Source organism: Drosophila suzukii, chromosome 2R (assembly GCF_043229965.1).
Source record: "Drosophila suzukii chromosome 2R, CBGP_Dsuzu_IsoJpt1.0, whole genome shotgun sequence".
In the NCBI taxonomy this organism is placed as follows: Eukaryota; Metazoa; Arthropoda; class Insecta; order Diptera; family Drosophilidae; genus Drosophila; species Drosophila suzukii.
The window spans coordinates 12,402,705-12,425,990 of NC_092081.1; the positions used below are offsets into that span (position 1 = coordinate 12,402,705).

Consider the following 23,286-nt stretch of genomic DNA (forward strand, 5'->3'; position numbering starts at 1 on the left):
TTTGAGAAGGGCAGACTTACCTGCTCTGTCAAGATCGTAGCCCATTAGAAATCGGAGACAGGGGATTTACCTAATCAGTGAAGGGATCAACGTAGGTTTAGATCAAGGGTATGGCATTTATAATCTATAGCTCAAGGTTATAAAACTAAGGTTGCAGCTCTTTCATCAAATATAAATGGGTTTTTATAATGAGTTTTTGAGTATATTTTAGGGTTTCTTATCAGGGTGTATGTATGTATAAGGAAAGTATATAAACTTTGGACATAATAAACTTTTCTATGCTTTAGTGTACTAAGAGTATAAACAATATTAAACGGGTTTAGGCTCTTCAAAATACATATATAACAGTTTTTTAAGCAGAATCTTAAGTTAGGATGTGGAAACAATAGGAAATATATCATATTATTAGGCAGTTCTTCGGTATAATCCGGTTCTTTATGACAAAATTCGAAACCCCTTCTAATAAACCTCCTTAATCTCTCCCTAAAAACAGATCAGTCTAAACCAACGACGAAATTTGGAGACGAGCCGGACCTCCTGTTCAAGCGAGCGCAGGGCCGGATTAGTCTGATCAGTGCTGGAGTAGGAGGAGCCACCCAGGCTGGCCAAGCTGCCCAATCACCGCTGCATTCCAGCCAACAAAAGTTCGCCAACATTCAACTAGACGCCACGCTCAATGATTGCGAAAGTGGCTATGTGCCCACCGTGGGCCGCTGGGGCTCCGAATGGCCGAGTTGACTCGCCGTTGCCACCAGCCACCGACGGGATGGGGGAGTGGCCCCTCCGCTTGCGGAGGAGGTCGCTTCCGCCGCCGCCGCTGCCCAGGATCCGTTGCTCCCGGCGGATCAGCAGCTGGCGGATGCAGTGGTGCGCGGAATGGGATTGACTACGACGCGATCTGCAGCCGCAACTGAGCACCCAACTGGACGTGGCACTGGCGCCATCCGTCGCACACCCTCCACCTCCAGCGAGGAGGATTTGGAGGACGAGGAGCTGGTGCCTCCGACCGACCTGACAACGGTGGATGGATCGGAGCGATACTCCGACATTAGGCAGCTGCTGGCCAGACAGCAGCCCATGGCGGGATCCCTGGAGGGGATCTCGGGCGGACAGTGGATCGTGGGTGATGGCTACGATCTGGAGGCCTTTAATCAGATAAACGGAGTGTGGCCCCTTGGCCATCCGCTGCCGCTGCCCGATTGGTCGAGCTCGGAGTCCGGAGGCAAGGGCACCCTGATCTTCGACAATGTGTGGCAGTATGAGGAGCTGAACGGCATTGTGGAGACCACGCTGCAGCGGATGCTGGAGGAGACGCACTACAACACGGTCAACCTCTTTGTCGACTTCTATCGCAGCTTCAAGCGCACCCGTCGCTCCGATCTGCGCAGCTTCTTCCAGTTCTACGATGTGCCCATCAATAGGCGTCACCACATGTGCGTCTCCCTGGCCTTCGAGATCATGGCCAGAATGGTGCAGCTGTTCCCGGTGCTGGCCAACTATCTGTATGTGGTGTCCTGTGAGGAGCAGGTGATGGACTGCAACGACTATGTCCAGCTGGACGAGGAATGTGGCCTTAATTCGGTGGATGCGGGTGTAGAGAAGGAGCACGTGATGGTGGCCATGCGCATTGCCATCGGCGAGCGACGGGGTGTGATGATCCTGGACCCGGGATACCATGTCAGCCGAGCAGTGACGGTGATGCAGGATCAGAGCTATCCGCACACGGGTGAGTTGTTAACCCTACTTTCTCTTTGAGATGTATACTCATGGTTTGGTTGGTTTTTCCAGGCTGGTTCACCCAATCCAAGGAGCCGCGTCTGCAGCGGGATTACTGCTATGCCTACAGCCAGCAGAATGGAAAGTTCGTGGAGTGGCAGGAGCGCGAGATCCGCGGCGATGATACCAGCTACAAGACCTCGCTGATCTACGTGGAGCAGGAGTACATCACGGCCATCGATGTGACCGTGCGCCGTAATCTGGTGTACAACTTCAGATCCCTGCTCTCCCGAGATGCCAAGGGTCAGGTCTATGCGGGCATATACTTCCCGCTGGTGGCCAATGGCCAGGAGGCCTATCTGACCATCTTCTACGACGGACCCAATGACCAGCGAGTGCGCACGAAGGTGATGTTCAACGCCTTCAAGGTGGGAAAGGGAAAGGTAAGCATGATATAATAATATACCTTGAGAAAGAGATTTCTAATCCATTTCCCAATCCCCTCCAGCTGCCGGATCACGTGGCTCAGCATCTCAGCAGGCTGGCTCCACAGTTGAAGATGCCCCTTCAGGAGCTGACCGAACTGTGCAAATCCCTGGCCGAGGTGGTCACCGACCAGAATTTCGTCAGCCAGGTCCTGGCCATAAACGACGACATCGGCAACATGTCCGTGTCCGTGGAGAATTGACAGTTAAAGGAGCCTAAGGATGTCGCTGCTACGGAAACGGAAACGAAGATGGAGACCCAGGCGATAAAAGACACTGACAACGCAGCTGCAACTTAGAGTTCCGAACCCTTAAATTCCTATTTGAATACTTTTCCCCCTTCTTTTTGGTAGCACCTAGGCACCTCTTACACCAGCACACACACACACACTCGATTCAAGGATATATTTCAATTTAGTCTAGTATATATTTCAAAATATTTATTCACCTGTACACACGAGAACACACACACACTCTATATGGTAATCCCAATTGAATGATTTAACCGAATGCGAAACGCAATTTAATCAAAACCAGATAAGCCCAAGAGCGTAGATTTCGATTTTCGCTTAGCTTCTGTTTATTTCGAACTAAGTATACACGTATGCGCAACTATATAAAGGCAAAATTAGTTAATAACTGGTATCAAGGCAAAACATAAATTGTAATTGTTGTACGAACATATTTCCGTTTTAACACTTAAATGCACTGTACTATTTCGGTTCAATAAATAAATCAGCTAGCAAAAATAAATGTTGTTATTACTTTAAAGGTGGGTCTTAAATTCAAATAGGTTCGTTATAAGATAAGAACTAGTTTCCAAAACCGTTTTGGTTTGGTGGTAAAAGAAAACCTTTTAAAAGGTGTTATTCCTTTGAGATGTGGTTTAATTTTAAATAAGATTGTTATAAGTTAAGAACTAGTTTCTAAAACGCCTTTAGTTTGGGGGTAAAAGATAAAACCTTTTAAAAGGCGTTATTACTTTGAGACGATTTTTCATTTTTATTTGAAATTTGTTATTAAATGAAAACTGGTTTATAAAACCTTATTGGTTTGAAGGTAAAAGAGAAAACGTTTTAAACGTTTTTAAAGATATATTTATATTTATATTTGAAGTTCAGCTTAAAGCACCTATAACTACAGTTTTTAAGGACTTTCAAAAATAAAAGGTTTTAGTCAAAAGTAGAGACCATAATTCCTTTTCAATTTCATCAAAATAATTGGTAACAACATTTAAAGTAAACTTTTATTTAAAAATAACGAGCACCAATTAAAAGTACCAAAGTTTACCCGACCCTGGTTCAGACAGCTGTCAAAAATCGATAGTCGCAGGCAACAACCGATGTTTATGTAATCGAAAAACATTAGTTCTCTATCCCTGGGTGTCATCGATGTATCTTGAGTTCTTCGTCTGAAGTTTTTCAATTAAATAGTTCCGAATCAGCGTTTTTGTGAGTGCACACACAGGTAACTACACCCCGCCCACCTGCCCCATTTGTTGCACACCCAAAGCTGTAACCAGAATCAGCTGTTTCCGCGCGATCAGCCGGCAAATAGGTAAATTTCACCTGTTGGCCAACAGCAACAAGCCAAACGAAACAAAACAACAACAATCGGCGATCAAGTTCTGGGCGAAAAGGCGCGCAATTAAAACTAACGTTTAGTTCGCTTTTGAATTTCTCGCCGAGCGGTTGTGGCAGCAAGGGCCCGCTGGACAAACCGGTTTTCGAACTCCTCCCGATTGATTTTCGAAAACGTGATTGAAAACCCAAGTGCGAAGAAGCTCCGCCGCAGCCTTTAATTGAAAAAGGGTGTCAGCATTGGCATAGAAACGAAGCACAAGTGCATTTTCACCTGCGGCCGCTGAATTGAAGGTAAAAACAATTGAAAACGTTTGCAAGGGCAGCGCTCGGCAACAACAATAGAAAAAGAAAGTTAACCATATGCAGCCAAATTAACAACGACCGCAGCAGCAACAACAATAAAACTGCTAAGCTTTGGCGTTTTGTTGACGGAAGTCGAAACTCTTGACAGCACGTTCGTAGAGTCATACCTACACGTCAAACAAATATAGACCGTTTTCAAATAGCATTTTAAACTCCAAGAAACCTAAAGTTATAGCCAATTTTTAAAATGTATTTACCTTGTTTTTAAATCGGCTTTGCTAATATTACAACAGGAAATTCGCTTTTTTCAATCTAAATGTTAAATATTTTTTAAAACTCATTATTTAAATACAAATACTTATAGGCATGAAGTTTTAAAATAGTAGTTTTGACATGGTCAACTAAGTTTGGAATCTAAAAAAGAGAAAAAGCTTAATGGATGTTAGGAAGTTATAAGATAGGAATAATTTTCTTCGAAAATAAAATAGGTATAAATTCTATTTGATATTAGATAGTAGTAGTAGTTGCAAACCAATATTGTATGTTATAAAATAGATTTTAATATCTTCAAAGTACCCATCATGATTTGAAAATGTTTCAATAATATCACTGCTTAAATATAATAGATTTAAATAATTTGTGAGATCATTTCCATATAAATTTTTTTCAAGACCATTGCCAGATAAATCTTTTTAAGGTCTTTGCAAGATAAATCTCTTATTTGATAAAAATATATTTTAATTTATACCTACTTTAAATCTTCAATGGAGTTATCTATAAATCGATTTGTAAATTGATAGGAAACAAAATGAAAATATTTTTGTTCAGTGTACCATATCAGGTCGACCGTCCCGATATTTCCCTTCTTTTGAGAAGCAGAAGAAACCGACCCTCGTTGTTGCTGTTTAGCGCCTCAGTCATTTTCAGCTTTGGCCCCAAATTCACTATTTTGGCCCCGTTCATTGGCTTTGGCTCTAAACTCGGTTCTTCAACTTTCATTCCGCCGCTGTTTGGGTTTTTAATTTGCATTTTACGAGCACACCTTGGCCAGTTCTCTCGCTGTCTCTTAATAAATGCGACAGAGTATCTTTCTTTTAATTAATTTAATTATTCCCCTTCCCGGCTAAAATTAAATTCACCAAATGCACCGACCAAAGCTATAGTGCATTTGGCAGTGCTAATATGTAAATATAAATACCTGTGGCTAAACAATCGGGCTCGCTTTATAAGCCCGGCTAACGAACGCTCGAAATTGCTGGGCAAACACGAAAAATCCCAGGTGAAGAGGCAACAACTTAAGCTGTTTGAGGGCCAATGGGGTTAAGCCGATACCGCAGTACGCTCTCTGATATTAATTCTAGAAACTATGTATAACAAATCGATCAATAGGACCAAAAAGATAATATAGATAGATATGTTGAAGACCTTTTCTAATTTATTTTTATTGGATCAAGGTATATTTCAGAAAAACTAGAAAAAGACATAATAATCTACGTAGCACAAGAACTGTTTCATTTTACAACATAGATAATGTTTTTAAAAATATTTGACCGTCTCCCTTAAACACTATTTTCTATCATATCGATATAAGACTTGACAGTTGTTTTTCCTTGAGCAGTACAAGTTTGTAAAGGCTTATGCAAGTAATCTTTACTGTTAGGGTAATATTTTATTTTGTATTATAAAGGGAAGCTTGACTACTCAAAGCTAAATCGTGAGAAGAATAAATTTCCCTCAAACATAGCCCCGCCTAGAATACCCAACGAGTATGATCAACAGATATACCCTCTGAAATCTTGCTGACTCAGTTCAAGAGTGTCGCAAAGTGCACTCGAGGCGAATTGACTCGCCAATATTGATAATGTTGCCGGCTAATGGCGCTGTGACGAACCAAGATCGGTTTATGTTATCAGCCGGTGCACTTTGCCCTGCTAAAAACACGATTTCTTATCAAGGCCCGTATTCCCCTTTCCAGAGTTCCGGACAGCTGACGACAAGTCGATAAGGCGCAAACATGCTGGGACTTTTGCTGTGGATATTTTTCGTCGGCCTGCTGCTGTGCGCGTTCCTCTTCTCGAAGACCACCAAGGAGTTCCCCAAGTCCTGGTTCGAGTGGAAGACGGAGTTTCGGTACCAGTACCTGGGAATCGTTGGACTCGTCCATGATGCTCAGTATGCGGCGCGGGATCGAGTGGGTAAGTGAATGATACCCGTAACTCACTAGCTGATGCTAATCCAATGGCCGTTAATTGTCGCCATTATCCATTAAGCACTTTATAAACAACCGGATCGCATTGCTGTCATCACCGGAGGCAATCGCGGCATCGGACTGCGGATTGTGGAGAAGCTGCTGGCCTGCGACATGACTGTCGTCATGGGTGAGTTGACCAATCAGCCGGGGGAACTTGTTTTGGCCCTTCGCCATAAGTCGGGGGTCTGTTTATTAATTCCACAAACATCTGATGCGCTGCGGTGCACGTGCTCGGATAGCATAAAACAAAATTTGTATACAACACAAAATGCAGATCGATCTGCAGAGTGGCTCCCACCCTTGTCATTGGTATCAAGAAATCATGATCCACTCGCCTGATTTCGTTACCTAACCAAGTCACGCACAGCAATTTTGGGGGAGTCAAGCGATAAGAGTTCATTGACTTGGGATAGAAAAGTATTGTTATTTTCACTAGTGACGGTTTGAGCCATAAGGTTTTTTGAAACGTTTTATGAAAAGTAATCACTAGCGTTAGCAAAGGGGAGGAAAAACAATTTTATCGGGGAAAAACAAAAATGCAATATTTTTGAATGGAGGCGCCATATGTTCTTCCTCTTCCATGAATTGTTAAGATGCAACGTTTTCTAACAGAAATGTTACGATTTGTCTAACATTTCTGTTTGATTTTGATACATCTTAACAGTGCTGTTCGATTTTGATACAACTTAACATTTCTGTTAGAAAATCGGTGGAATCTAACATTTGATCGCGCCAATGTGGTGGAAAGGGGCAACTGGATTTGAGAGCGGAGCGCCCTCTAGGCAGTTGGGTTGGGAAACTGGAGCTGGGTATTATGAATTTTTTGAACTAATTTGTTTTTAATTTCCTAATGTGAGAGGTGTTGTAAAGAGAGGGTGAGGGGCTGTTGCTATGCATAATGGGGCAAGTATCCTGCATTAATTTACATTCTTTGAGTGGAAATGTTAGCTTCTACATTGATCCCATGTATAATTTACTTGTGTAAAATATAAATGTAAAAGGTACTGTTTACTAACGCCAGGTGTCGCCACGTGTAGATTGTTCGCGTAAAGATATGTAAAAATGTTTGATCTGTCAAAATACATTTTTGTAGAAAGGAATGATTGGCGCCATTTTTAAAAAATGTGAACAATATTAAACATTTCAGCTATAAGATATAAGATATAAGGATGAGAATAAATAGAAACTATTAAACTTTGAATAAAAAAAAACGTAATGCTATTTTTTCAAAACAAAACATCTAGAATACGTGGTACCAGTTTCACACCCTGCCCTGTTGATTAAGACAAAATTATAAAATAATTATCTTACAATATAATATATAATAATATTATAATACAATTTAAATGTATTTCCATTACAGGCGTTCGGGATCCCCGAGGCGCTGAGTCCGCCGTCGCATCAATTGTAGACCTAACAGCGACCAAGGGTAAGCTCGTCTGTGAGCAACTGGATGTTGGGGACCTGAAGTCAGTGAAGGCCTTTGCCCAGCTCATCAAGGAGCGGTATTCGAAGGTGGACTTGCTGCTGAACAATGCTGGAATCATGTTCGCACCCTTCAAACTCACCGCCGACGGCTACGAGTCGCACTTTGCCATCAATTTCCTGGGCCACTTACTGCTCACCCATCTGCTCCTCCCTCAATTGAGGGCCGCGGGCAAGGAGGGAAAGAATGCCAGGATCGTGAACGTCAGCTCCTGCGTGAATCTCATTGGACGCATCAACTACAAGGATATCAACGGAACGTGAGTTTTGGCAGTGATCTTCAAACTTCTTGACTATATTGATTTTATTTTCGAGTAGGACACACTACTACCCAGGAACTGCCTACAGCCAGTCGAAGCTTGCCCAGATTCTGTTCACCCGCCATCTGCAAACGCTGCTGGATGCGGAAAAGTCGCACGTGCAGGTCAACGTGGTGCATCCGGGCATTGTGGACACAGATCTGTTCGAGCACTCCGCCACCACATCGGTGCCCATGTTCAAGAAGCTCTTCTTCAAGACCCCAGAGCGCGGATCGCGCACCGTGGTCTTCGCGGCCATCGACCCCTCCATCGAGGGTCAGGGCGGGACTTACCTATCCAACGGCGGCAAGGGTCCCTTCCATCCGGATGCCAAGAAGCCGGCCAAGTGCGAGCAGCTCTTCCAGTTTTCTTGCGACCTGCTGAAGATCCAGCACTACGGAAATGGAGAATTCTGAAAGAACCATTCCATACACACTGTCTCTCACATTCTTCCTTCTCTACTGGTGCAACGTACTTTTCTAGATTCCGTCACTTATTTTGTAAATCGAGTTCTTAGATGGCTTTGTATAAAACACATTTTTATATAGATCTGCAGCTGGTGTTCTGTGTGCGGATTATTGGAACTACTGATGCTAATCTGGCCAAAGTGCTGTGCTAGGTTTTAATTAACTTGTCTTCGCTTGATTGCCGTCTTGGGCTTATGGTTAGAGAATGCAATTAAAAGAGCTGCACAGAGCAGCTAGAAACACTTTTTGAAAATGCACTCAGTTGTTGGCGGCGGCAGCTTGAAAGGCGACAGCAACAACAACATTCATATCTGTTATATGTCAAATTTGCGAAAAAGCAAACAATTTAATTTTGTGCGCCTCCTCAAACAATGAGCGATTAACATTCAACATTTTGGAGGAATTTTAATCGACTTCAGTTACGGGAGGAGATTTAGGAGAGGGAGATGAAGGTGGTGGGGGCACTCAGGTAGGTGGGCAGGTAGGTGTATCATCTTAAAAAACAGCTGAGAAACAACTACAAACTCGGCTGTCACTTAAGCGAACTGTGCGCTCAAAGCAAGCGATGGCTGGAAAAAAACAGAAACAATCTCATATTTAATGCATATCCAGAAAAGTGTCTATCGCTTTATGAAGAGATAGACCCGGCGATAACTCAATGTGTGAAGCTGCCGATGCGGTGGGCGCTGTCATCAATCAAAGCCCCAGTGGACGACGACGGCCCAGATTCCCAGGCTGTCTTCGAAGCGAAGAGGAGTCCCAAATGAACTCATCTTCAGCGGCTCTTTTCATCGGTCGCATGTTCGGCGGGTATTAGCAGCTTTATTGGATTTCGGCTGGCCAAGATCACTGAAGAAGGTGGAGCAGGGATAAGGATAAACGAATTGGAGTGATAAATCCAAAAGTCACTCATCATAAGAGTTTATTTTTAGACCAATATCTATACTCCTCTTTGTCTTTTAACTTGATCAGCAGCTAGAAAGAAAGCCTAACGTCAAAAGTTACCCAACTGCTAATAGAATACAATTTTTTTGATTCTACACTTTTATTGTAGGCGATAGTTTAAGAATGGTCCCAAAACTTGTATTATATAGTTTTAAGCATAGAAAATTTAAGTTATTTATTTATGTACAGATTCTTTTTAAGACTTAAATATTATGAATCTAGCTACATTATGTCGTACCAAGTAGCTACATTTTGTTCATAATTTTTGTTATCTAGATACCTTTTATTTTTATTCCAGTTATATAAAGTACAAGTATGTTTGTGTAGCATTTTTATAGATTTGGGAATATCCTCTTAATTAGTTACTTGTTTCGAATTTATTTGCAATACTCTCAGATTTTATTCCACGTACTCGAGCACCCCATTGACCAATTCTGGCCGGTCAATGGACAGAAAAACTGCCAGCCATTCTGGCATTCCCCTTTCAACAAGATTCTTGGCTGGGTCCGGCTTCAGATTCAGTTTTCAATTTCGGTGGCATCTCCGGCTACGGCTGCCACAATCCAATTAACCTTTTGACATTTGTCGACAGGCACACAGAGCGGCCAAGACTTCTTAGCCACTTGGCAATGGCTAATGACCACGCGTAAATCAAATAAACCTGGCCAAAGTTGCCGGTTTATGCGGATGCAACCGATCGCGCAGTGCACCGGCGGTAATTAAAACACTCAACGTGCCTCACCTGACAAGCTCAAACGATCCGCCGGCAGCTGCTGCACAGAGAAAATGCATCCACTTATTTCCCTATAAACGATATTGTAGGTTTATAATAATGTAGTTAGTTTATTAATGTGTTTTTCCAAAGAATTATGAACTATATTTTCATTAATCGCAATTTAACTTAATTAATTCACTCAGTAATGCTTAAAGAACTCGTAATAAAGTTACTAAGTTGTAAAACTATACATCGTTAATTTGATTTTTAATCAAACCGTATACATTTTTAACTTGATATCCCATGATATATATAATATCGAAGCGTTTACATTGTTAATTAATTGTAATTGATGGTAATATATATGTTTTAATGTATTTTAACAACACATCACAGTTTACTGATCATGGACTCTTGATCAGACTTTTATGAAGATGGCTAGATACTATAAAAACCCTAATTTAATGATTGCGTTTTATGTGGCAATCAAACTTTATTTATTTAAGTTCAAAAACTTTGCTATATGAGAAATTGAGCTGCAAATATGTAGATATTTTTTAATCTTATAATTGAATCGAGCTTCACGAAACACACACAAACAAAAACCTATTGTTTGCTTATCAAAAAAATATTAAGAATCTGTCAAGTTAAGATCATCAGTTCATTGAAATATTATTCAAAATGTATCTAAGACACAAAGTTGCAGTGATTTACGAGCAAATTTCTTTGAGTGAGAGCTTAATAAACTCATCGGATCGCCTGGCACCAATGCGCAATTGGATTGGGGACTGTGGATTCCTCATTTTAGTTATGGCTTGCTTTTGACACCTGGCCGAGGAAGTTTTTCGGAAGGGGATGCTACTGATGTTGCTGCGGTTACCGATGTTGCTCCTACGCCCACAGCAGCAATTTGGCCGACTCTTGCCACATCGCTTAGTTTCCACACGCTTCTAAAATGGCTAACGGAGCATAACAATGGTTGTGGAAAGGGGGCAGGGGTTTTTTATGGGGGATTGGGGGTGGTGGTGGGAGTTGGTGGGTTGAGGTGGGCTGAGGTGGGCTGCCCACACGCGCTGATGTTGCTGCTGCCGCCGTGGAAAACGTGAGCACATGCGTCGATGGCGTGGGCGCCATAAATCACCTCATGATTAATGTACAGGCACTTGGACACAACCAGAAGAGGAGCTCGTAGCTGTGAATTTAATTGGAGCAGCAAATTGTTGCTAAGAATTCGCCGCCAGTTGAGTGCAACAAAATTGCTGTTGCTGCTGTTGCTGTTGCTTCTTTTGTTCGGCGTTTTGCATGCCGAGCAACAGACATTTAAATAAAAAGCACATTAAGTGGGAGAGCAGACTTGGGGTTGGTCAAGTAGATGACCAGTGTGATATTAGGAAACACTCTCTGGAGAATTAATGGCTCGAGATCCGTGGCATCCATCTGAAGATCCGCTGGGGAATGTTGCGGCCAAGAACTCCAGCTGTGCATATGAATGCGAATAACTAGGATGATGGATATGACGGAGATAATTATATGACCGCGCTTAACTTGGCCCCAAGTGGCCGAGAAGTGAGCAATAAAGATCTGGCCAAAGTGTTGAATTTTACCATCTCTAATTGCTTTCGAGATTTATGCTTATTTCAGTTTAGTGGCGGTGAGATAAGGTGTTGTATCTGATTATATCAGAGATAACGTGAAAGGGCTACTGATGGATAGTTTCGTTTCTAAAATCTTTTTTTTTTAGTTTTGTAGAGTTTTTAGTTTACGAATAATGAGTTAATGAATAAACAAATGTGTTTAAAATATTCTAAATAATCCTCAAAACATATAAAGTGATCCAACATAGCCTTATTATGAGATTTTAGTAGTCTGCAGATGAATATACCACAAAGTTAAGAATATATACCTCATCACGATAAAACTTCTACAAAAAAATGAAGGCGCACTGCAAGGTTGTAATAAATCACAGATTAAATAGCAATTTTTAAGAGAATTCAGAATAATAATCAACAATTTTAAGGTAGTGTCAAAAACTTCAAAACAAAATACACCTTAAATCAACAGTTTTTAAGTGAGTTTTTATACAAAACTTAGAATTAAGATTGGAATAATTAATCAAAACTTCCAATGGAAATTAGAATACCATCGGCAAGGTTAAAAAACAGTTTGGAAATGATAAAAAGATTGTACTCTTTGTAAAGAACAATGTAGCCCTAAAATAGGTGAGGTCAATTAATAGGTATTCTATTGAGCTCGTTAGCTTTATGCTATTATCGAGCACATTGTAGCCCTAAAATAGGTGAGGTAAATTAATTGGTTTTCTATTGAGCTCGTTAGATTTATGGGATTATTGAGCACTTACCCATTACGTATACGCCCCATGGCCTGCTACCATATTGTTTTCCCCTCTTTGATTCGCTTATTTTGCTAAATTGTTATGCATAATTACTCCGAGAGGTGATCAATCAATTCGACCCTTGCCAATTTGCATATTGACACCTTCCCGCAGCCCCCCAAAAACGATTAAAAACTCTGGGATCGCTTTGTGAATTATTTTTGGAAGCACTTGAATAATTTGGCCCTGCCAAAAAGGCGGCTTGTGAGAAAGAAACCATAAGTACATTCGGATATTCGCATTATTTTCGATGCCCTTTGGCGCCACTTTGATGTGGCCTGTGTGCTGATGATGAAGGTGGTGGCAGTGCTAACCCATTTAACGCTCCATTATTATGGTATTGTATGGCCCATAAAGGCCAAAGACTCTTAGAGGCAAAGAAATTCGCCATAGAGACCATTGAGTTGCCAGGGCTCAAGAGTAATTAATCGTAAGTACTTAAACAGCTTGAAGTAGCTGAGGAGATTTATGGAGTTGGAGGAGTTGGGGTTTTGCCAGGTGAGAAGCGAGAGTAACTAGAGCAATGACGTATTGACAGGAATAAAGGAGCCACTAACTTACCGACTGACACACAGGCCAGGCCGCAATTACCCTTACCAATTGTTTGTGAAGTTTGGCTATTGCATAAACCACAACAAACAAATGGGCCAACGAAAAATGTGTGTTAGGACCGACTGACAGGCGGCTCTCCAACGACCTTGTCCACGCTCGAAAACTGTATCAAGTAGCAGCAGGAAATGGGGTGACGAAGCTCCATTCGTCGCTGCATTTCGTAGATAAAAGTGAATGTTTATGATACTTCAGATCTCGAACTCTTGTGGTAACACAGCCACAGAAATTTCAGCCAACAACAAAGAAGACACACAAACGCGACTGGATTTGGGATTGGAATTGAATTGGATTGGTTTCGGCTTTGGTTTTTTGGTTTTTGTTTTTTGGGATGGGGTCTGGGTTTCTGTTTTGGGGCCGCGATTACGCAGCATCGAAAATAACCGTACTCGAGTATGTAGAGCGAAATGCCAGTTAGAAAGTGAGTAGAGACCCTTTTGAGAGGCTCCCACCATTCGCAATTGTTCGAACTTATTCGGATACTTTAATTAAGTAAGCTACCACTTACGCAACATCAGTTAAGGTTCACTTAATTAGTCCCACTGTTGTAATTGTTAACTTGTTATTGTATCTGGGAAGTAAAACAATTTAGATAATTGAAACAAGTGCAAAGATTAAGTTGAAAAGGTAGCCTAAAAGGCGATTACTATAGTTAAAAGGGAATAAAATTAAATATATAATATCAAGACAATTCATTGTACTGATTTCATTTAACAGGAGACAATATGTTAGCATTTATTTTTCCAACAAACTTCACAGAAAAAAAATCATATAGATATATATGATTGTTGGAAAAATATAATATTTAATATACATATGTACTTATACTGGTAGAATTTTCCAAAACCAAACATTTAAATCTTTTAAATTTTGATACATTTAGAAAGTCCAATCTAAAATGTAAAAGTGTGCATGATGTTTTTATTTCAGTTTAATTCTTCACAGTAATTAATAGAGTACTCTCAATTTAAACAATATTTTTGGAACAAAGGCTTATGGAATGGGCTTCTTCTTTTAAATTTTCTGAAAGCAGATGCTTGGGCGATTTCCCAATTGGTTTCTCTTGTTCAGGTGGCTTAATTTTGCCCCATCATGCCCACAATTATGCGATGTGCCAATGGTGGGCCAGCCCGCTCTGCCAGAGAACTCCTGGTGCAGCACCAGGCAATTGGGCCTAATCCGAGCCATTGTTGCCACCGTGGGTGCCAATTAAACTGCTATTTAGTGCCCAGTATTAAGAGCCAGTCGGTTCCGCTCTAATCTTATTTATGCTCATTGATTTCTTGTCAGCCTTTTATTGCCAAGCAGAAAGATCTGCTCGAGCAGGTGGGGATTTCGATTTCGATGGGGATGTGGATTTGGATTTGGATGGAAGTGCAGATGGAGATGGAGATGGAGAGCTAAGCCAAGTCGACTGGGTTGTGAAAGAACCGACGTACCGCCAAATAAAAGATTTTTCGCAATAGCCCCAAAAATCATTACGAAAATTCTGCCAACTGCAAGTCGAAGACTCGAAAGATTTTTCATTTAGCAAAAATCATATGTCAAACACTCAACAAAAATAGACGCTGCTTCTACCTAGTGGCATTCAGCACATTCACCTGCCTCGAAACTGAGCCAAGATTGCTTCCTAAGCTTCCTTCTGGCTGTCGGCCCAGCTCAGACTCAGAAAACTCTGGCTGAGACTCGGGGCTTCATAATTAATCTGCTTTGGCGTCTCATTTTTGTGATTTTTTCTCTAGTTTTTTTGCTTTTTGTTTTTGTTTTGCGTGTTGCAGCAATGTAAAGTGGAGAGTCCCCGACTTTTGATTACTAGTCGAAGATGAAGCCCGAAATTGCATTGGCGCTAGCATTAATAGATAGATAGATGGGTGCTTTCAAGTCAGTCTCTGAAATTTTTGGGTTTTTGTTTTTATTATTTCTGGTGGCATGCCACTCGAGCAGAAGCGGCGCCCCAGACAACAGCAGACATCATTTTTGAGCAGGCATCTTTGAGTTACACTTGCCATTTTGTCTGTTTGTCTGGGTCGGTTAATGGGAGGTTAACTTCTGGCCCAGAGACCATTTAGCCAAGAACGATTTTAGCCAAGAACTCTTGGTAATCTATCTCACTGGCTGATTGACTGACTCAACACACCGAACACTGCTCGCTGTTTGTTTAACTGCCATTTTCACACAGAAGCCAACAAGTTTAGGGTTTCGACTACAAAGTCGACGTCAAAGCGACAAGGTCGAAAGAATGATTGAATGTCTCTTAGCGCTCTTCGAGTGGCAGGCAAGATCTGAAAAAAGGGGAGCATTTTGCAGTCTGACCTTCACATTTTGTATCTCGAACTTGCTGTTGAAGCCAGGGATGCAGATAATGGGGCTAAAATGATTATCAACACTTAACACTTATCTAATAGATTAAACTGGGTATTGCAATTTTGCCTAGTATGAGAGAAGAAGAATGTTCCGTTTTAAGAATTTTAAAGACTTGGCATCATTGACATTGGCTTTGGCAGAATTGGCATCACTGAAAGCTTTTTTTTTTAGCTAGGGGAAAGATTTTTTTGGACAGCATTATATGCTGATCCTTGCATTACAAAGTTAAATAAAATATATTTTGAAAAGTACCTAAAAATTTGGAAGAAAGTTTAAAAAAATTTAATTTAATAAAAGGAAAACATGAATGATTAGAAAATATATTAGAATATATATTCCTCATAAAATTGATAAAAGTGAAAACCTATTTAAATGAAATGAAATAATAGGAATAATACATTAAAATGAATAATGTAATAATCATATTTAATATTTATAATGAGATCTCTACCTAAAAATCTTTATTTTCTAACGTGTGTTGTTTTATTTTCTTTAAGCTAGATGGAGCGAATTTGCATACCCCCTATTTGGAACTAAGCTCCTTTGAAACTACTTGCAATAAACGACACCCCAACATCCATAAATAATAAGCTAGTACATGTGTATCTAATTAGCCCAGCAAACTCACATTCTAAAACTCCAAATATGTAGCAGCAACAGCGGCGGTCTCAGCAATAAAGAAGCGATTTGGAGGCCCATAAAAAAGAGACCCATGTAGATGGTAACCCACAACAGCCCACAAGCCCAGCGAAACTCGCAAATCCGGGGATTTGCAACTGCAGCAAATTGCTGCGGTGCCGCATCACGTTGTTGTGACTGGCAGAGCCATCAAATTGTAACAATTTTTCACCTGTCGTCTGGGGCTGAGCATGATTATTATTACATCAGTACAAAAATCATAAATTCCGAAATTCGTGAGCCGAGCTGCAGAGCAGATGCGTTGCAAAACATCCCGTCCTAGGATCATCCTCGTCACCCACTCTCAAAACCACAAAGATACGAATTCAAGGAAGCGAATTCGCTGCTGCTGCCGCAACAATGCGTTTGATTTATGCCCCGAACTGTGGCATCATTTTGTCGGAGTTTATTGAATTCGATGGCGATTAAATGGCACAGATAAGTACGCAATTCGACTTTCCATCCGAAAGAAAATGCCAAGGAATTCGTACACATTAAATATTAATTATGACCATCGCTTGTCTTTCGCAAGTGGTATTGGAAAACCAATTTTGATTGTTCAAGTAAATTGTATCTGCAGATACTTTAGTATCTCTTGGCTGCTAATGCCTCGTTTCCATCGCAGCCTAAATCCCTCAAGGTTGTCGCCTCTTATCGCTGATTTGCTGCCACTTTTCGCAAGTTGCCAACGCAATAAAGTCCGAAAATTAGGACCACAACTAATAGCGGCCTAGAGAGTCCGTTGGATGCCTTTTGACTTTTGACGCCAAGCAATTAATTTTCGGCCAAACAATTGCTTCAATGATGAGGGCGATCTCTAAAGGCGCTCAATTCGAAACGAAATTGATTCGCAATTGCTTTTTGCTCTAGAAAAAAACAAGTGCAAAGTGAACTGTGGCGTTTATACGAGAACTTAAGTTATGATAAGGTGATAACTTATAAGGGTTCAATATAGAATACAGGATTTAATTTTTAGAATGGTTCCCAATTATTTCTATAATATGGATTCCATAAATATTTTCTTTTGTAGAATACTTTCATTCCAATCATCATTTTCAACTAAGTAAATCAGTCTAAAATTTTACTTTTTTCTGATCTTTACGGTGTAACCTTTTTTAATTATTGCTTTAAAAATATATATTTTTTAGGTAAAAATAGGTTATAATATTTGCATATTAAATTACTTTAAACTCATCGGTAAATTTGAATCTATTTCGATTAAGCCTCCGTGTGAACCACTCTCCGTATAACCTATTACATGGCTGGCGGCATTCGCACGGCTTTTGAGCGGCAAAGCTTTCATTATTATTAATTGTTCGGGGTAGATTGTACAGCATTCTGCAAGGCGACATGCAAAACAAGAAAGGATGTGCCTTGACATTTGCTACGTGCAGATGAAGATCGACGATCGAGAAGCGTTTGGATAATGTTGATAATGATCGATCGACTCCCCCACTCGCAAGACGGATCTCCGCTTTCGGCGAATTGCATTCGCGATAATGACAGCCTCGTCATTCACATGCCAGTCGAAATTACTCCGCTGTGGCGAGAAGTTCCAGTTCCAATGCAAATGACAGGAATTATAATCCACAGCGAAGGCTCCCACAATTTCCCAGCAGCCACGGCTAATGTAATGCCCATAACGAGACGTGTTCTGCGCAGGTAAAAGTCGGTCCAACTTCAGGTGGCTCCTCAGCTGCTACTATTCGGATCTGACCCGACCTGGACCAGCGACCCACTGAACCATCATCTTGCACAATCATCTGCATCGCACTGACAAACTGGCTGAAATCGAAAGTGTTTTTCGGTCCTCAGCGCTTGAAACTCCTATGGTGCTGGGCTCCCAGACTCCGTCATCTCGGTCTGCATGGGGCCTAGTAAAATTCCATAAGCATTTTGCCTTACTCGATGCTCTTTATTAAAGTTTTCAGTGTCTTGTAGTTGGCGCTGTTTTTATGTTTTCGCTGTTGGTTTTTAATTGTTTTATAGGGCACCGTGGGGCGATTTGTTGAGTAAATGAATACCCCATTTTTAGAGTCTGATAAAACTAATATGGTAACGGTAAAATTTAAGATGATTTTTATCCAATTACTTAGTTTTAAACATTGCGATTTACTATCTTTTTGTAACTGAAGCCATGTTGTCTTTTTAAAATTTTTTTTTTTATGTTACTTAGTTTTAGATACTGTTTTTGTATAGTCATTTTGACCATATTAGAATTATACAGACAGCGTACGATTATAATTGTATTAATGGCTTTGCTAACAATGTAAATAAAAGTCAAAAGAATCAATTCAAACTATTAACTATAATAAGGCTCGTTTTCTGGACCGCATGTGAAACTAAAAAAAGGTTTTAATCTCCGAGTTCAAAATCTACTTTTTTTATAATGGGAACTAAAAGATGTTGATTTATTTATAATTCGTCTAGATGATTTTCTAAAAAAACTTTACTAAAATTTTACAAAAATATTACTTTTTCCCATGGCTTTCAACCACTGTGCACTCCGAATTGAAGTTCAATTCAGATGAATTACATCCGAAATCATATTTGCGGGCTCGATCCAGCGTGTCAAAGTTTCAATGTCAATGCTGCGAGCTAAGGATGAGGTTGCCGAGGTTCAGTGCCATGGATGGGTAAGCAGACTTAGATTTAGATGGCCCAACCTTTTCTTCGCTGGGAAGGCGGAAGTCGGATCAAAGTACCCATCGATATGGCAACGTGCGAGAATCGTAAGCATGTTTGCTCGTCTATTAATATGTGTGCTGATTCAATTTTGGAATCCACGAGCTCATCATCGAGGTGCTGATGTGGGTAGGCCCGCAGAAAGTGCCAATCAAAAGTGCCCCCCCCTAGAAAAAAACAGAAACAGGTTGACCCCCACGCAAGAGGATGTAGTCGGAGCTGAAGTTCTTACAAGTGGCATCGAGTTGATCCACACGTTCGGACAAATGTAGCTCCACACTTGGCGAGCGGATTAGCCGCGAACTGCGGCACATTATCTCTGTGCAATCTTCGGCATTCCAGGGCCAGAGACAATGGACCATTCAACCGGTGACCTGTGGGGCAAACCTCAAACACGGCACGCACTCATCGAAGGTTCTTCAATTGATTTCGGCCATCTAATGTGGCTTAAAAACCGAATCCGGGATTGTGTAACAATGACAAAAGTGCTCTGCAGACAATCGCCACAACAAAAGGCAAATTTTTCGGTAGCTGCAACACCATCATTTGTTGCCTTGACTGGCAGTGGGAACAATCTTTATGACCACTGGGGCCGCAGATAAATCACAGGACCCCTGCTCCCATCGCCCACAAAATGCAATGTTTAGTCACTAGCTTTTATTTGCTTTGGTTACGTGTGTGTATGCACTTGGAAAAACGTTCTTTTAAATTGTAAGATTTATCCAGACTAAAATAAAAACTATATATAACTTCTAAATGGTCGATTTATCATCCGCAAGTTAATCAAAAGGTGGGTCTTAAACTCCTAATGTTCAAACATTTTGTTAGGGTATAAGGCAACTATTATTTTATCGTCTCGAATTTTAGATTTCGATTTCCGATTTTAAGGCGTATTTGCTGTAATCTGATCATTGTATAATATTAAGATTTCATATTTTATACTATGTTGTTCATAGATTGTATTAAGGATCAACAATTAGCCAAGGGAATTGGGTGACATTTAAATAGTTTACAACTGTCCAAATTTGTTGGAAGTGTTTAAAAATTTTTCTGAGTGTCGGAGGCCTACATCAATCATCGAGGTACCCCTCCTGCCCCAGATTGTGCCCCATCAGAATACCCGTGCCGCCGCTCGAAGACCAGCTTCTTCTGCCCCGCCGTTCTGTTTCAAGTTTAATTACTTCGCATACGTTTTAATTACGAGTGCTGAGATCTGGGACCCAAGAGCTGTGAGCTGCACTGAATGGAGCACTAGCAGCAACTAATTTGGCAATTTGGCCAACTGCACGAGGCGGCTGTGTGAGTGTAATTACTTTATGGAGTGCACTGTGAATGCGTCTTTTATGACAGCCATTGAAGTGCAGAGCGATCGAGATCGGGTCCATTGCTCAAATGCCAAAGGTGATTGGAGCCATGGAGGATGAGCGCCGAAGATTCCCAGGTGCGACCTTCGCGAGCTTAAGTTGTGCGATGGAATGTTATCAATAACTGCCGGGACTGTTTCGGATGTTCTTGATGAAGTCGTTAAACAAAAATAGTTATTAAATAGATTTTTTCAAGAATCTACAAGTAATACAAATTAACTTTAAGTCGCTGAATGTCATAATGAATTAGGAAAATAATTAAATTAAGGAATAGTTTGTAGATTGTAAAGTTTTGGTAAGTTTATTGTAACAAGGTTAGTTAATAAACTTTGAAATTATATGAGATTATGTGTTTACTTTCTTATAAATATTTTATAACAATACATAAATATATTTAAAATATAAATATTAATTGATTGCAAAAAAATATTTTGAAATTGAATAAATAAAAAAACATAAAACCTTTGGTCCTTAAATTTAAATTTCAAAACTTAAACTTGAACTCGGTACTACATTATCAAGTAGCTTTTGGATAAAGGATAAAGTTTCATTAAATCGCAACCTATTAAAAAAAGTCGTCATAATGCAAGGCATTTCCTTATAGCCACCCCTACCGAAAACCACCCACACCCAGCTTACTCACATCCATTTCAGTTCACTTTAGAGCGATTCGAAATGTCAAAGTTTGGCACTTTAGTGTGTGAGTCAATCTTTTCAACTTTTACTCCGATTCCGGCAAGAGGCAGCGACCTTCGCTTTGGGTGAAAAAATGCAGTCGGTGTGCGAAGAACTTTGAGCCACAGAAATCAGAAACCGCTCTCGAAATATCATCATAAAGAGTGCCTCGATGATTTCAAAGTGAGGCGCAATTTACATCAAACGAAGCCTATGCCTTAATTGATTCTGTCGGCGCTTCCATGGTCCGTCTTGGGGGGCATTGCATCAGAAAATATCGTAGTTTAATTTAAATTACACGTTGGCGGCTCTCCACTCGTCGGCATTCTAGGTTACAAAACAAACACAGATACGGATCTGCAGATACAGATACAACTGATTCGGAATCGGTATCGGATTCAGTTTCGGGGCAATTGTACAGACATATGTATTTCAAGGTCCGCCCCATCTTGAAGCTCTAGAGCAGCCATCAGAAATTACAGATCGTCATTGTCTTCGACTTGGCGCATCATCACCTGGCACCAGGTGCCATTAGCTTCCCTCTCCAACTCCAACTCCATCTAGATGGCCTCTCTGTCTGGCACGTTCAATGTAAATTAGCCGATGCAGGAAATTAAATGATTTTTTAATGTGCTGGAAAAATGATTACAAACGTAAAAAAAAAAAAAACAGGCAGAAGACGCTAAAAACTGAAACCCGAAAACAGATTTCAAGTTGTTCGTGGAGTGCTATTGAATATGAATTTCAGTTTTTCGTTTCCGAGACACAATCCTTGGCTGAATGTAGTTTTATTTAATTGTTTTGTTTACAACCAAAAATTCATATTTGCCATTATGAGATGGAGTCTGCCTGGCTGTTATACTTTTTGTTTGTTTATTTTAATTTTTCGCATTCGCATATTTGCAAACATAACTTGAAATGATCTTGGTAATTACAATACTTTCGGAGTTTATTCTCTAATTTATTTTTTTGTGGTCTGCGGCAAGGTCGAGTATTACTTGCAGAAAAACGCTTTGCGGAATTGGCATTTAGGAAGCTATTCATCCCCATCCCTTCTAGCCTTCATTAATTTTCAGTTCATTTAGGGCGGGGCATCGGAAGGTCTTTAAATTTACAACTCATAAACTTGGCATTAACGAATGTGAAAGTCAGCTCGTGCCAAATCGCATAATGAGAAAAATGCCTGCCACAAAATTCAAAATTTGCTACGCATTCGATCAATGAGCCAAAGACAATTGTCCAACGGAATATTTGCAAATCGTGATGGATGCTACGCCCACTGTTTCATTGAACATGGAATATGGCAATAAAAATATTGAGTTACTTTTCCCCGTTGTCTCAAGTACTTTTTAAGAGTTCAAGTTTTCTTTGTGTTATGCAATCGACTTTTTAATGGGATAAATAAATATTCAAAACTATTGAACAAATACAAATGTGTCTTGCAGGAAATACCAAATGCTGTTTACGTATAAAAATACATTCATCTGATTTTTTGCACAATGTTATTTTTAATAAATAAGTTAAAGTATAAACCACATTCATCTGTTTTTCTTCACAATGTTATTTTTAATAAATATCACAGCATAAGGACATTGTAAGATTTTAAAATATAATAAAGAACATAAAACTTAATATACAGGCATAATAACAAACTTCATTGAAATATAAGCTTTAATTTAAAAACATTTTACAACAAAGCAAACTTTAAGCTTAATGAAAAGTATTGAAAATTCATAGTGTATAGAACCAATAAGAATGTTCAGTTCAATTTGCATATACATTTTGCTCACTTTTAACATCTTAATTGAAGCATATTTCTTTTAGATTTATATAGAATCCATTTAATTAAAATAAACTTAAATAAAAATTTTAAATAGATTAAGAATTTCAAAGAACTTATGTGGAAACACTGAATTTCCTAGATGACAATGAAGTTCATTGAATTATAAGCTAGCGCACAGTTTTATTTCCCCTTAAATATTTTAAACTAGTATTTTATACTGACCACATAAATCAATAAGTCAAATCCTTGGTTTTAATCTAATACATTTTTAGATATAAATGGCCTTTTCAAGCAATATGGCATTGTTATACTTTGGAGAGCACACTTAAGTCTCTTCTAATGTTGAGTATAAATTCAATAAAAATCGTCGACACTAGAGCGTATCTTTCCCAGCGAGATAACGTATCTGCAAATCGTTTTGAAACGCTATTTCCCTCGCAGTGCTCACATCTCAATTGCAGCTTATCCGACTTGAATCCATGTCAAC

General features: G+C 40.0%; 2 protein-coding genes across 3 annotated transcripts; both read left to right on the plus strand.

Annotated features, from left to right (window-relative positions):
- The first annotated feature begins 876 nt into the window (after positions 1-876).
- Positions 877-2,954, plus strand: LOC108008145 (uncharacterized). The gene is made up of 3 exons (XM_070995181.1): positions 877-1,726; positions 1,789-2,159; positions 2,225-2,954. Exons 1-3 carry the CDS (start codon positions 877-879, stop codon positions 2,402-2,404), a joined length of 1,401 nt encoding a protein of 466 aa, XP_070851282.1. The 3' UTR covers positions 2,405-2,954.
- A 586-nt stretch (positions 2,955-3,540) lies between these two features.
- LOC108008507 (polyprenol dehydrogenase) lies at positions 3,541-8,671 on the plus strand. 2 transcript variants are annotated; one of them, XM_017072374.4, is made up of 5 exons: positions 3,541-3,668; positions 6,063-6,282; positions 6,358-6,465; positions 7,702-8,083; positions 8,142-8,671. In XM_017072374.4, the coding sequence occupies exons 2-5, from the start codon at positions 6,102-6,104 to the stop codon at positions 8,536-8,538; spliced, it is 1,068 nt and encodes a 355-aa protein (XP_016927863.3). In that variant the 5' UTR covers positions 3,541-3,668; positions 6,063-6,101; the 3' UTR covers positions 8,539-8,671. The 2 variants fall into 2 exon arrangements, with proteins under 2 accessions (XP_016927863.3, XP_016927862.3); XM_017072373.4 differs by lacking the exon at positions 3,541-3,668 and adding an exon at positions 3,842-4,075.
- The last annotated feature ends 14,615 nt before the right edge of the window (positions 8,672-23,286 follow it).